Source organism: Callorhinus ursinus, unplaced genomic scaffold (assembly GCF_003265705.2).
Source record: "Callorhinus ursinus isolate GAN/ISIS: 27379988/994484 unplaced genomic scaffold, GSC_fseal_2.0 scaffold12, whole genome shotgun sequence".
NCBI lineage: Eukaryota > Metazoa > Chordata > Mammalia > Carnivora > Otariidae > Callorhinus > Callorhinus ursinus.
The window spans coordinates 19,554,275-19,570,321 of record NW_027397074.1 but is presented as its reverse complement, the minus strand read 5'-3'; the positions used below and the strand labels follow the sequence as shown (position 1 = coordinate 19,570,321).

The following is a 16,047-nucleotide window of genomic DNA, read 5'->3' as shown; positions in this document are numbered from 1 at the left end:
TAACTAAGGCAATGAATTTCATTCTGTGAAGCTTCTTGAGCAAAATCCTATCAGCATTTTTCTTGGTATCACATATTCCATCCAATGTCACCATAAGTTATTACCAAGTGCTGAGCCTTCTGACTTTAATTTCTGTACTACAATATGACATTTAAGTCAGTTTAATCTCTTAAATCTCAGTGTTTTCATCTGTAAAATAAATGTAGTATTTCTTCTCTGTCATGGAATATGTTTGAAGCTAAAAGAAAATAAATATATTGACGTGTTTTATGCTCACTGTGCTATGTACAAATGTAATACATTTATATACTAGAAAGTATCTATAAGGCATTTGGAACCTATAAAAAAGTAAAATTAGTTCAGGAGGTCAACTTCAGTTGAGTTATTAAGTAAGTAATTAGTCTTGAAATGTTAACAGTTATAAAATCTGTAATACTTCTATTTCCTGATTTTCAATGGGGGGAGGAACCCTCATAAAACACTTAATTCAAAACTGTCCAACATGTGATATAACTGCAAACAACAATTCCTCATCAACTATTAAATAATACAATTTCATGGCTCATTTTTCTTAGTACTGTTTATTTCAAAATATATGGTTTTAAACCATTTATTTTGTGTTGCAAAGCTCTGTGATCAAAGATAAAATCCCTCTATTTTTGGAAACAGACCTGAGGGAGTGGGGAGTAACAGACTTCCTGCCTGTGACCACTCTACCATGGGAAGTTCAGAGGATTAGGGGCAATGAGAATGAGGCTGGAATCAAGCGTAGGTGTCTAGGGAACCACGACAGTTTCAACTATCACCCTAATGCTCTAGTCCCTCAGCTGTGCTATGGAACTACTACTCAGGGGGATTCATGCAAAGTAAAAAAAAAAAAAAGGAGAAGTTTATATGTATGTAACAAAGAAGAGACTGATGAAAACAAGTATTCTGCTAACATTCAAATAAAGGTAATTCCCCCATGAAAATAAATTATTTAAATTTTAAATACTTTCAAATAATACTGCCTACTGAATATAATAAATACAACAAAATCCAACTTAAAGGCTCTTCTAACTAAGGCCTAGACTACTCACACTTCCTCCTGTAAAGACTCACTTTCAAAAACTATTTCTAGGTTAAACTATTTTTTGCTACCTAGACATTTTTTAACATAGTTCAGCCTGAATCTTTATATATACTACATCCTCTATCTAAAATGTCCTTTCCTAAGTCAAGCAGAGAAAGTCAATTATCATATGGTTTCACTTATTTGTGGAACATAAGGAACAGCATGGAGGACATTAGGAGAAGGAAGGGAAAAATGAAGGGGGGGGGGAAATCGGAGGGGGAGATGAACCATGAGAGACTATGAACTCCAGGAAACGAACTGAGGGTTTTAGAGGGGAGGATGGTGGGAGTATGGGTTAGCCTGGTGATGGGTATTAAGGAGGGCTCGTTCTGCATGGAGCACTGGGTGTTATATGCAAACAATGAATCATGGAACACTACATCAAAAACTAATGATGTACTGTATGGTGACTAACAAAACAAAACAAACAAAAGAAAAAACAAAACAAAAAAATAAAATATCCTTTCCTATCAGCTCAGATTCATAATATATTTGCTTATTTACCAAATGAATATTGATAAGCTGCTAATGTGCCACACATAATGCCTACTGCTGAGAAAACAAAATATAATTACAGAGAAATTATTCCAACTTACAGACCAGCCTCAAATATCATCTCCCCCTAAAGCCTACTCTGACTGACTTCCCTTCTGAAGCCAGACCTACTCAAAACACTTTGTACCTATGCTTACTCTTGTTTTGTGCTATCTTGTGCACATGCCCTATTAAACCATGAGGTTCACTGAAGAAAGGGCACATTTTAGGCATCATTACCTTTTGCAAGGGCCTGGTACAAAATAGGTGTTCTATAAACATCTATCTAACGATTTTTAAATTATCTTGGTTGTAAAGCAAACCGTTTCACAATTTCAGTATCTTAAATTTGTATGTTTCCTATTTTCCTAAGAGTATGGTCTCTGGAATCAGACTGCCTAGGTTTGAAACCTGGTTCTGCCGACTATTACCTGTGTGATTAGGCAATTTACCTCATCTTGCTTTGGCTTGATCTCTTCATCTGTAAAATGGGGGTGATGGCAGAAATCTCTGCCTCATAGGGTTATTACAATGATTCAATGAGTTAATATTTGTAAGATGCTTTGAATATTGCCTGGCACCAGGTAAACGAAAATAAATGCTAGCTAATAATTTTATTATCCAAACAATATTCTTGTCTTGGTTATTTTTCAACTTCTTGCAGAAGAACTTACTAAGTCTGTAAAAAGTACCATATTATATGTACAGTCTGTTCTCATTATTCACAGATTCCCTACTTGCAAATCCATCTTCTTGCTAAAATTTATTTGTAACCCCAAAATCAATACTCATAGTCATTTGCAGAAATGCACAGAGCAGCAAAAAATTTGAGCTGCTGGATATGCATGCTTCCAAAGCTGACATCAAACAAGGCAACTACACTTCACATTTTCGCTCATTAGGAGAGCACGGAAGGAGAAGAAGATGGAGACAACAGGGGGCAGTGCAGTATAGCACAAGAAATACGGTTCTGGGCCAGCTATATGGGTTTGAATCACAACTCTGACAAGTGTCAGTAGGGCAGGCTCAGGCAAGTCACTTAACACTTGTAAACCTCATTTTCTCTTTAGAAAAATAAACAAAATATAATCTACCAGGATGAGTTGTTTTTAGGATTTAATATTACAACCTATGAGATATGTTATGTGTCTATGTATGTATGTATGTATGTATATGTAAATATAGTCCCTAAGATATGTCTCCATGTATATAAACACATACATGCATATATATGTGTGTACATATAAACAAATATAAACATATGAAATATATACATTTCCCTTCTTTTTTTTCCCTATGAGCATATACTGGTAAGTGTTCCAAGCAACTTTATAAAACATAACTATTATAAATAGAGACTCTCTTGTAGTTTTTCCTAATTAAAATCCATAAAATTTCATTTTGTCATGGAAATATTTTCAGAATTTCATCACCACTGCTAAAATGAGTATAAATACCTTTAGGTGAAAAAAAAAAAAGAATGGAAATTCTGTTTACAAATTTAGATTATCCTGAGAACTCACTTTAATATGGCTGATCACTTCCAAAGGAACTCAGTAATGAATTTTTATTCATTTAAACTAATATTGTGAGACTCCCAATTGGTTTTGAAAGAAGTTGTTTTGCATATTTAAAGAGCTTTTCCTAATTACAAAATTTTGTAATTCATATACATAACAAAAAGGATAAACAGTTGTATAAAAAACTTCAATTATAAAGCTGTTATACATTGGCTGATTTCCTTAAAATAAACATACCATTTCATATGCTCTAATTTTCTCTTGCAAGAAACTAATTTGCATTTTGAAGTCTTCTTTCTTTTTTTGATAATCTTCTAATAAATGGTCTTGTTCTTCCAGCTGTTGCTGATGAGTGAGGATCTGTTGTTTCGCTTGTAATAAATCTGCAGCTGTGCTACTGTGAGTGCTGTTTCTTAGAGTTTCACTAGCCTGTAACTTGAAAACAGAAAGAAACCTCCAAGTTAAATACTGAAGAGACTGCACTAAGGAAGAGATACCTTTTGGGGTATTACTCGGCCCACAGTTGCTCTCTGGGAAATCTGCTAGATTCATAGGCTTGAAACTCCAGTAAACATGCTGCCATGGCTTATCAGATGATCGTGGGCACATTATCCAAGACGAACCAATAAGATCATCTTTCCCATCATAAAGCTGAGAAAGTAGTCTAGTGACATAGCTAAGAGTAAGGCAGACATACAGAAAGAAACGGGGCCCAAAAGACAGTACTTCCTGGATTCCAAATGACTTTCCAGTTTGTGATTTTAATCCGTTTCAGAAGTCTGGTTGTATTTTCACTTGAATTCTGTAAGATAAGCCTGTATTCTTACATTAAATTCCTCCCTTTTAAATTATTTTCTGTACTTGCCATCAGAAACTTTAATACCATTAGATTCTTACAGCTCTGATTAAAGATAAATGGAACACATTCTGTCTAGTTACCATTTTAGAAACTAAAATAAAATCATAGCAGAGTTGGCAAAAGGAAGGATGTGACTACATGACTACATGTTAATTTCCGCAAAAATCCACCCAATCAGACTTAAAAGATTTTGCAGGCTTTCAATATATAGACAGGGAAGAAGTACAGAGAAAATACATCAAGGAACCACAAAAGAACTAAGAGTTAAACTCTTGGTTATCATAACAACAGGTATTCACATATTTCCAACATGATACATAATAAGCAAATGGATTTTAAACAAACTTAAATTTGTTCTGAAAATTAGAAGAAATTCATTACTGAAAATCTAATAAATTTTGTTCTATTAGTAATACTTACATGTTGGAACTGAATCTGTAATTTTTGACTTTGTTCTGTCAACTCTAAGAATTCTCTCATTGTCTCATCCTTTTCTCTCCTAGCTTGTTGTAAATTAGCGGTGAGCTGGGTTATGATGCCATCTCTTTGCTTAATGGCAGCTTCAAATTCTTGTAACTAAAAGACATCAGTGAAAATAAAAAGTGCCAGACTTATTTTTTAAACAAAATTGATTATTATAGGTAACTATTCTTCAAAAATATAATATTCAAAATGCACCGACAGAATTATGATAATTTGTAAGTAACCTTAACCATTTTTGTCTGTATCTGAAAGATTAGCTTGCAGAAATTGGCTTTACTTCCAAATCAACTTAAAAAAAATTACTAGGTTTAACTTCTCCATTTATCTGCTTCCAGAAGGACAAGTGCCTTTATATTTAGGGATGCCCCAATCTGTTCCTAGGCAGCATCATCATAGACATATTCAATTCTCACTTGTTTCTGGAGAGGCCAAAACTAAAATGTATTCTGTCCTCCTCATCAATGGCCTTTTTCACCTTGCTTTCATAACTGACTTCCACAAACAACAGATGTCATTCTAACCACAAGCGCTTACTTTTACAAGGACTCACTGACATTTTTAATGAGTTTAGGTCATCATATTCTGATGTGGTTTGCACCATAATTTTCTCTCAGGCTGATTACAAAAACACCAGAAGTGATTTCTGCCTAGCTATCTCATAAAAGATTAAGCAAAGTTGTTTGTGATACGTGTAAGGACAAATATGATGAGATGACTTAAGTTACTATTTAAAAACCTCATCTTTAAAGACTGTACATATACTATCATTCAAATTTCCTATTTTTGTCTCAGTAACAAAAGCCACATAACATACCTGCTGCAGTCCATCAGTCCCGTAGGTGGCTCTCATTTCTTCTAGTTCTCTGTTCAGCTCTTCAATTTCATGCTGTTTACCAGCCAATTCATTTTCCATCATCTCTAGGTGGGTCTGATTGTACTGTGCTCCATGTTCAGAGTAAGAATCATCAGCACCAAATTCTTCTTCCTAAATCAATCCAAGATTTTTAATAATTCATACCAACAACATTCCTCAGGAAGAGGGATTTAAACACTGAATTCCATAGCAAAATCCACTTTAAAATATCACTTATCACCTAAGAGTTTACTGGAATGACAACATACTTTGTTATTATTGTGATATATACCTTAAAAGCAAAAACAAGATACTGCAAAATCTGTTACAATTGAGCTTTTATAACAAAATGTGGCTAATTTTGTTTTGTTAAACATCAAAAGCATTTAGAAATCACACACAGAAAGAAGTACATGCAGGAAAAAGCTCTGTTAGTAAGCCAGATGGTTTTAAATAGTATAAAACATTAGTATTGTGAGTAGTTTTAAATACTGTACCCTTAATAAATTTGTAGGCTTTTCTGTTCTCACAAAACTGCAACCATTTACCTGTACAAAAACAATTTCCTGATATATTATGATTTTAGACAGAACTTTATTTAAAGCTAACAATTATATTTCTGCTAACTATATTCATGCATCTCTTATGCACCGGGAAAATGCCTCATTGGCAAAAATAGACAAAATGATTAAATTTAAATATATAAAAGACATTATGATCATTTCAAATACCAAAGATTCCCAAAACATTTGAGTGCTAACAATGCAGAAGACATGGTACTATACATTTTTGTTTAAGTGAACTGAAGTTCTAACTGCAGTTTCTATTTTGACTTCAGAGGGGTAATTATAAACCTCAAGTTACTAAATCCTCGTCTACAAAATCCTGCCTTATATTCATTTAAATAACTTTTTTGATTAAGCTCTATTCATTTTAAAGTAAAATTGTTTACTGGTGCAAATTCACTGAAGGTTGGTAATCAGGTCAAGAAGTATGAGATGAATAGGTGAGGAACAGTCTCCCAACTTTCCCTGGGGGAAATGACGGCCATGCCAACCCTGACTGATGTGGAGATTTTCCATAACATATGTTTGCCTCTCTCTATCACAAACATTTGACGATGGGAGGAAGAAGGATGACCGTATACATCTCAAGGGCTGACCTGGTGGGAGATTAATTTCAGAGCAAATAATCTATTTAATAAACCCTTCCTTCCCCCAACAGTGCACAAAAAAACTTCACTTCTGCTTACATCTTAATTATTCATAATCCTACGTTAACAGAATCGAAGATAATAAAGTTTGTACTGTTGGAATACATAGACTAGAATATCCCAGAGTTAGGATATGGACTACATCTTTTTAAAAGTGAAGATACTGGGCGCCTGGCTTGCTCAGTCAGTAGAGCATGTGACTTGATCTCGGGGTCATGAGTTCAAGCCCACCCCACTTTGGGCGTGGAACCTACTTAAAATTAAAAAAAAAAAAAGTGAAGATACTAATTAAGAGTTCTGTAACAGAGTTCGATTCCTTTGCTTTTTTTCCTAATGATAACTTCTGAAAAATAAAGTAAAAAAAAAAATTTCATCTTTATAGCAACACAATATTACAATTTGTGAAAACTATCAGAAGACAGGAGTACTAACTCTATTAAGATTATTAATATCAAGTCACTTGAAATAACTTTCCAATTAAATACTCCTAAATTTCAATTAGCTTTTGATTCTGAAATGAAGCAGTTTGATAAGCATCTACTAAAATTTTTACAGTTATAGTATAATGAAATGGATTTTATGAATATTTTCAAATATATTTAGCAAGGATACACATTTAAGTGGAGATGATGTAACTATAATAAATCATCAATTTATAATGACCGTATCTAACACATTATGTAGCCAAAGTTCAGCTTAATTTTTCTCTAACTTAAGCAAAATTACACTCGAAAAACTCTCATGTATTGGCTTCTTAAAATACATGACCATTTTCAAGACTTAATTACATGTTATTATAACATAAAAATTATTAAAAAATTTTTAATTTAATACTATGTAAATAGATAATAAAAAATTATTCACCAGGACTAAACTAATATAAACTATATTCTGAAGTTAGAAGAGAAATTCTCAGCAGAATCCTGGGATCATTAATAGTTGGCATTATTCTATTTTTTTAATGTAATTACTTTATTGATAGCTAAAGGGTACAGCATTCATCCTTTCTTACATTAGTCTTCTAACACTACACCAGGTAAACCTTAATATGAAAGTAAATTAATAACCTGAAACAGGAAGATTAGATTGATAAACTCAGATGAAGAAAAGCCTTTCTCTTAATTCTTCCTTTTTTTTACTGTGGCATTTGTCAAAGTTATTTAATCATCAGGCTGTACTAATATATTCTTTCTGAATTCACAGATATATTCAATCTGTATGGAGAACATGAAGACTTGGGAAAGTATAAGTAAGGTACATTTTCAATTTTAAAATGTTCTGTAGAGGTAAGTATCATCTCATTAAAGATACTGCTATTCAGAAAGAATCAGAGGAAGAAAATTTTTATAACCATAAAATGGCCTTTACACCAAAACCTTTTCCTTTCAGTGGATGTTAGTTTAAAAACATAGAAGACTGGGGCGCCTGGGTGGCTCAGTCGTGGGTTTGAGCCCCACATCGGGCTCCCTGCTCCGCAGGAAGCCTGCTTCTCCCTCTCCCGCTCCCCGTTTGTGTTCCCTCTCTCGCTGTGTCTCTGTCAAATAAATAAAATCTTTAAAATAAAATAAAATAAAAACTAGAAGACTCACTATTAATATCTTATCCTATTATACTTAATTTGGTACTATTTACATTAAAAATATTAATAATGGATATCCCTATCAAAATACCATCAACTTTTTTCAAAGAAATGGAACAAATAATCCTAAAATTTGTATGGATATTTTAATAAAATAATCTGATGGTTCAAAACAGTTCATGAAAATTAGTTCAATGTGCCTCGGTGACTCATGGAATTGGAGCCAAGTAACTAATGAGGTTAAGATCATCCATTTCAAGTCAAAGTTGACTATCAAATACCACACTGTGCACCTTAAATACATACAATTTTTAATTGTCAATTAACAGAGCTGAGGCAGGGAGAAAAAAATGAGGTGAGGTTAAAAAAAAAATCAAAGTTAAAAGACTAAGTTTATATAACTTTATGGCTAAAGGCTATGTCTCCCACTCGAGCTAGTCATTTCATAAATATCATGAATCATACAAATAACTTGGTTAAGAAGCACTAAATAATCACATGAAATCCAAAATGAGAGTATTTGCCCTACTGTCACTTCATCTTTCCATACTTAACAAAGCATATTTATTTACCTGTCATGTGTCTAGGTTGCCTCCAGCATTTGCAACTTTCTCCAAATAACCCTGCTCAAAGGGTATCAATAAAAATATTTCATGTACATAGAGCATTCTGGATATGAAATGTCCCTTCACGGAAGACTGAACAGATTAAATATAATTTAAATTAATTTGTAAGAAGGGCATTTTTTACGCAGTCTGATTCCTCTGGTATATGTAACTGGGTATATATTTATATAGAAGAGATCTTACTAGGGGTGCCTGGGTAGCTCAGTCGTTAAGCGGCTGACTTCGGCTCAGGTCATGATCCCAGGGTCCTGGGATCGAGCCCCGCATCTGGCTCCCTGCTCCACGGGAAGCCTGCTTCTCCTTCTCCCACTCCCCCTGCTTGTGTTCCCTCTCTTGCTGTGTCTCTCTCTGTCAAATAAATAAAATCTAAAAGAAGAGATCTTACTAGGTATCATAGGTATCACAGGATAATATTATCTAATTCTTTCTAGGCCTGAATCCATTATTCAATCCAATGAGAATACCAGCCAAAGAAGTCAAGAAAATTAAGTGCATACCATATCTACATGCATAAAATTTCCAATCTAAGTTCTAAGTAACTAATCAGGATCTGAAATCCTTTTGAGAATAATTTTTTAAAAGAATTCTCATCACATATTTCATTTATTTAGTGTGAAGATAAAGCATATTACTGAAGAGCCGTAAAAAAAAAAAAACCCAAACTTTGTTGATTATCTTTTTTTACCAAACACCATGCTAAATATTATCAAATATAACCCTCACAACTACACTGTGAAGATCTCACTGTTTTACAGGTGAAAAACTGTGTATCAGAGTTGAAATGACGGGCCCAGGTTGACTTGGGGGTGATGAGGCTGAAATTTGAGCACAAAGCTCCAAAGCCCCTGTTCTTTTTTATTACCTTACTTCCCTACATACCAGAAAAATGACAGCGATATTTTAAAAAACATACAAGTTAATTATGTAGCCTACGATTCAAAACTGTAATTCTGAAATTTTAAAAATGCTCCAATGCAAACAAGAGCAGCCAAGATTATTAACTTTGCAAATCTGGCATTTGTAATGAAGTTATAATCTATGTATTTCCTACAAAGGAATTTCCTTTGGCAGGGAGGGTGTGATATTAAGAGATAATTCCTTAAAATTTCCAATATGAAAATCCTAACAGGGTGAGATTTATTCCTCAATTTACAAATTTAGCTGATGATTCTTCTGCCTCCTGAAAAGGTAACTGTGGCTTAGAAGTCCCCCTTCATTCTAGTTCTGTCAAACCAGTTTTTTTCTTTTTTTTTTTTTTAATAACATAATGTATTATTTGTTTCAGGGATACAGGTCTATAATTCATCAGTCTTACACAATTCACAGTGCTCACCATAGCACATAACTTCCCCAATGTCCATCAACCAGCCACCCCATTCTTCCCACCCCCCACCACTCCAGCAACCCTTAGTTTGTTTCCTGAGATTAAGAATCTCTTATGGTTTGTCTCTCTCTTTGGTTTCATCTTGTTTCATTTTTGCCTCCCTTCACCTATGATCCCATCTTGGTTCTCAAATTCCATATACAAGTGAGATCATATGACAACTGTCTTTCTCTGACTGACTTATTTCACTTAGCATAATACCCTCTAGTTCCAGCCACGTCGTTGCAAATGGCAAGATCTCATTCCTTTTGATGGCTGCATAATATTCCATTGTGTATATATGCCACTTCTTCTTTATCCATTCATCTGTCAATGGACATCTTGGCTCTTTCCACAGTTTGGCTATTGTGGACATTGCTGCTATAAACATTGGGGTGCATGTACCCCTTCGGATCCCTACATTTGTATCTTTGGGGTAAATACCCAGTAGTGCAATTGCTGGGTTGTAGGGTAGCTCTATTTTCAGCTTTTTGAGGAACTTCATACTGTTTTCCAGAGTGGCTGCACCAGCTTGCATTCCCACCACCAGGGTACGAAGGTTCCCCTTCCTCCGTATCCTCACCAACATCTGTCGTTTCCTGACTTGTTAATTTTAGCCATTCTGACTGGGGTGAGGTGGTATCTCATTGAGGTTTTGATTTGGATTTCCCTGATGCCAAGTGATGTTGAGCACTTTTTCATGTGTCTGTTGGCCATCTGGATGTCTTCTTCGCAGAAATGTCTGTTCACGTCTTCTGCCCATTTCTTGACTGGATTATTTGTTCTTTGGGTGTGGAGTTTGATAAGTTCTTTATAGATTTTGGATACTAGCCCTTTACCTGATACGTCATTTGCAAGTATCTTCTCCCATTCTGTCAGCTGTCTTTTGGTTTTGCTGACTATTTCCTTTGCTGTGCAAAAGCTTTTTATCTTGATGAAGTCCCAATAGTTCATTTTTGCTCTTGCCTCCCTTGCCTTTGGTGGAGTCAAACCAGTTTTAACATCATTAACAGGAATAGTCAAAGCTTCAAAACTAGCCCAGAGTATCACGGATTCAACCAGCCCCCATATTAGCAATCTTAATGAGACATTTTTAAACATTTCACAATCAATCAATTTTTCTACTGCTTCCTATGGACAAAGAAAATATGTGACTCCGTCAGAGTATAATTCATCATGAATCCAGGCCCAAAATATGTAATATCACAAAGGTTATGATCAAATCAGGTCAATCTGTCAAAAGTTATTTCATAAATATCTTTTTTCAGTGTAATCTTCTAAGTAACTGTTTTTTCCAATTATAAATCAGTTAATCCATTTAGTTTTTGTGATCTCCAGTAAAAAGAAAAAGTATCAAAGGATAGGTCACATAGTAAAGAGAAGTATCTTTCCTGAAACTTTTGTTTGGAAAAAAAAAAATACATATGCATGTAGAGATATATATTTATTCATGTACACAATCATTCATGTATATAACAATAAAACATATATGTGATTATATATGCAAATATGTAGAAATTATACACATATACATGCAGTATAGATTTCTTGTTGTTCAACCATGGTCAACATACTCTAACTTTTAACTGTAGAAATTATATTTAAATATTACTTGTACCTTATTTCAAAACACATCAGATTTACTAGGTATCACAGATAGTTTCAATACATTCTTCTGGACCTCATAATTCCCACCAGTTTTATAGTTTAAAAAAATCTAGGCAAAAAATAACTTACTGTAATAAGACTTTCCAATATTACTGTTTTCAAAAAGAGAACTTGAAAATCACAATCTTTTGATGTCCTTACCTTTCAAATCGGTATTAATAAAAATTAAAGTTACTCTCTTATCCCAAAGTGAGAAAATGGCTATATCATTTTAACCAAATTTCAAAGGCATATATGAGATGGTCTGATCTATGGCCACTTGGCTTATAAAAAATTTACCTTACTGTAAAGAAAAAAATGCACTTTGTGGAGTCCTGGGGTATCCCAAAGACATAGGCAGTTCAGGCACAAAAATACCTGAAACTTTCAATCAAGAAAGACAAACTATAAGAACTAAGGCATTAGAAAGAGAGAGAGAAGATTGCCGACCAGGAGGGTCCCGAGCTCACCTCTCCCCACACACCAAGGCTGCAACTACATATACTGCAACTCACTGAGAACGACCTGAAGACTAGCAGAACAGCTCTTCCACAGCTAAACATAGAAAGAAAAAGCCACATCGAGAAGGGTAGGAAGGGCAGAGATGCAATCAGAAACTGAACCTCCCATGCGGCAACCCACAAGCAAGAGAGATATCACAGGTGTGAAGGTCCTCCTTGAGGAGCAAGGGGCTCAAGCCCCACATCGGGCACCCCTCATCCTGTCAATCTGCACTGGGAATATGAGCTTCCATAAATATCTGGATTTAAATCAGCTTAACTCTGGGAAAGCGGAGGGGTATAAGAAACCAATACTCTACTCTTAAAAGGTCAGTCAGTGTACAACAGCACCTACTCAGAGACCCAGCCCAGAGGTAGCAGTTTGAAAGCGCCTGGACTGTATTACATGAAGGAGATTTATTAATTTTAGGGCATGTGCCACACGGGCAAGGATCTGCAGGAACTTTCTCTGGGAATGGAAGTGCTGGCAGGCACTATTTTTCTTGCCCTCCTTCAGCCCAGCTGGCTTGACACTGCCCTGATATTCCCCTGCAGAATCATTCTAACCAACCCGACTGCCCTGGCAAGGGCCCTTCCGAAGTGACTCCTGCTCTAGGGAGTCTCACCCACTTGCATGCCCATGACCGTGGACACTGAGCCCCCCAGCCAAGTCACACTGCATCCTAACCCCACCCACCAGCATACCTGAAGCAGCTGCAGCCAGGCCTCTTAGCCAGCCATGTTGGGGCCAGCCCTACCCACCAGTGTACCCATAGCAGTTGCAGCCCAGTCACTATGTGCAGATGACATGATACCATATATAAAAACTCTAAAGACTCCACTAAGAAACTTTAGAACTAATAAATGAATTTAGTAAAGTTTGCAGGACACAAAATTAATACACAGAAATCTGTTGCATTTCTATACATTAATAATAAACTAGCAGAGAAATTAAGAAAATCCCATTTATAATTTTATCAAAAAGAATAAAGTATCTAGGAATAAAGTTAACCAAGGAGGTGAAAGACCTGTACTCTAAAAACTATAAGACACTGATGAAAGAAACCAAAGATGACACAAATAAAGGGAAAGATATACCATGTTCATGGGTTGAAAGAATTAATATTGTTAAAATATCCATACTACTCAAAGCAATCTACAAATTCAATGCAATCCCTATCAAAATACCAATAGTATTTTTCACAGAACTAGGACAAATAATCTTAAAATTTGTATGGAACCACAAAAGACCCCAAATACCCAAAGTAATCTGAGAAAGAACAAAGCTGGAGGGAACACAGTCCCAGATTTCAAACCATACTACAAAGCTACTGTAATAAAAACAGTATGGTACTGGCACACAAATGGACACATAAATGAATGGAACAGAACTGAGAGCCTAGGAAAAAACCCATGTTTATATGGTAACTAATCTACGACAAAGGAAGCAAAAATACACAATGAGGAGAAGACCGTTTCTTCAATAAATGGTGCTGAAAACACAGAACAGCTACATGCAAAAGAATGAAACCACTCTTACACCATATACAAAAATAAGCTCAAAATGGATTAAAGACCTGAAACTATAAAACTCCTAAAAGAAAACATGGGGAATAAACTCTTACACCTCAGTCTTAGGAATGTATTTTTGGACCTATCTTGTCAGGCAAGGGCAACAAAAGCAAAAATAAACAACTGAAACTACATCAAACTAAAAAACTTCTGCACAATTAAGGGAACCCATCAACAAAACTAAAAGTCAACCTACTAAATGAGAAAAGATATTTGTAAATGACATATCCATTAAAAGGTTAATATTTGGGGCACCTGGGTGGCTCAGTGGGTTGGGCATCTGCCTTTGGCTCAGGTCACGATCTCAGGCCCTGGGATCAAGCCCCAGGTCAGGCTTCCTGCTCCTCCCCCCTGCTCGTGCTCTCTCTCTCTCAAATAAATAAATAAATCTTTAAAAAAAAAAAAAGGTTAATATCCAAAATATGTATTAAAAAAAACCTCACAGCAGAGTGTATAATGCCAAGTGAAATAAGTCAGTTAGAGAAAAACAAATGCAATATGATTTAACTCATATGTGGAATTTAAGAAATAAAACAAATGACCAAGGGGAAAAAAAGAGAGACAGACGAAGAAACAGACTCTTAACTAACAGAGAATAAACTGATGGGTACCACAGGGGAGAAGGGTGGGGGATGGGTGAAAGGGGCTAGGGATTAAAGAGCACACGTATCATGATGAGCACTGAGTAATGTTTAGAACTGATGAATCACTATATGGTATACCTGAAACCAAATATTAACACTGTATGTTAACTATGTTAGAGTTAAAGTAAAAAACTTAATAAAATTTTTAAAAAATTAAAAATAAATTTAATAAAAAGAACTCATAGCACTCAACACCAAAAAAGAAAGAAGGAAAGAAAAGCAAAAAAAGGAAACAGCCAAACAATCCAATTAAAAACTGAACAGAGGGCCTGAATAGACATTTTTCTAGAGAAGATATAAACATGACCAACAGGCACATGAAAAGATGCTCATTATCACTCATCGTTAGGGAAATGCAAATTAAAACCTCAATGATATATCACCTCACGCTTGTCAGAATGGCTATTTAAAAAAAAAAAAAGAAATAACAAGTGTTGGTGAGAATGTGGGACAAAGGGAACCCTTGTATACTATTAGTGGGAATGTAAAATGGTGCAGCCACTATGGAAAACAGTATAGCAGATCCTCAAAAAATTAAAAATAGATCTATATAATCCATTAATTCTATTTCTGGGTATTTATCTGAAAAAAATGAAAACACCAATTTGAAAAGATATATTGCACCCCTATGTTTATTGTAGCTTTACTTACAATATCCAAGACATGGAAGCAACCTAAGTATCAATCAATAGATGAATGGATAAAGAAGATGTAACATATACATATATGTGTGTGTATGCGTGTGTCTATATATGTATATACATATATATATATATATATATGATGGAAAATTAACCATAAAAACAAATGAAATCTTGCCATTTGTGACAACATGGATAAGTGAAATAAGTCAGAGAAAGGGGCGCCTGGCTAGCTCAGTAGGTAGAGCATCTGACACTTAATCTTGGGGTCATGAGTTTGAGCCCCACGCTGGCTGTGGAGATCACATAAATAAATAAATAATATTTTTTAAAAAGTCAGACAGAGAAAGACAAATACCGTATGATTTCACTTATATGTGGAATCTAAAAAACAAAACAAATGAACAAACAAAACAGAAAGAGACTCATAAATATAGAGCACAGACTAGACTGGTAGTTGCCAGTGGAGAGGGACTGTAGGGCAATGGGTGAAATAGTAAGAGGTACAAACTTCCAGTTATAAAATAAATAAGCCACAGGGATGTGGCATATCCCACAACATAGGGAATATAGTTAATATTACAATAATTTTGCATGGTAACAGGCGGTAACTACACTTACTGTGGGAGCATTCTGTAATGTGTACCAATGTTAAATTACTATGTTGTACACCTGAAACTAACATAATAGTCTCTATCAAGTATACTTCAATTTAAAAATGATTAAAAATAATTTTTTAATTATTTTCAGTTAGTCAACATACAGTACATCATTAGTTTTTGATGCAGTGTTCAACAATTCATTAGTTGTTACAACACCCAGAGCTCATCACAACACGTGCCCTCCTTAATTTTTAAAAAGACTATAGCCATTATAGAAAGAAAAAAAGCAGTGTTGCT

At 34.8% G+C, this 16,047-nt stretch overlaps 1 protein-coding gene across 10 annotated transcripts in view; it reads right to left on the bottom strand.

The window, feature by feature from the left end:
• The window catches only part of AKAP9 (A-kinase anchoring protein 9), a 197,921-nt gene that overhangs the window by 112,216 nt on the left and 69,658 nt on the right, over nt 1-16,047 (bottom strand). For 7 of the 10 annotated variants that reach the window (XM_073898794.1, XM_073898793.1, XM_025872853.2 and 4 more), the window contains 4 exons: nt 5,861-5,911; nt 5,325-5,495; nt 4,448-4,603; nt 3,406-3,603 (listed from right to left, as the gene is read on the bottom strand). In XM_073898794.1, coding sequence (XP_073754895.1) covers nt 3,406-3,603; nt 4,448-4,603; nt 5,325-5,495; nt 5,861-5,911 — 576 coding nt within the window. The remainder of the gene's footprint in view (nt 1-3,405; nt 3,604-4,447; nt 4,604-5,324; nt 5,496-5,860; nt 5,912-16,047) is intronic. The other 3 variants (XM_073898795.1, XM_073898802.1, XM_073898799.1) reach the window with 1 other exon arrangement.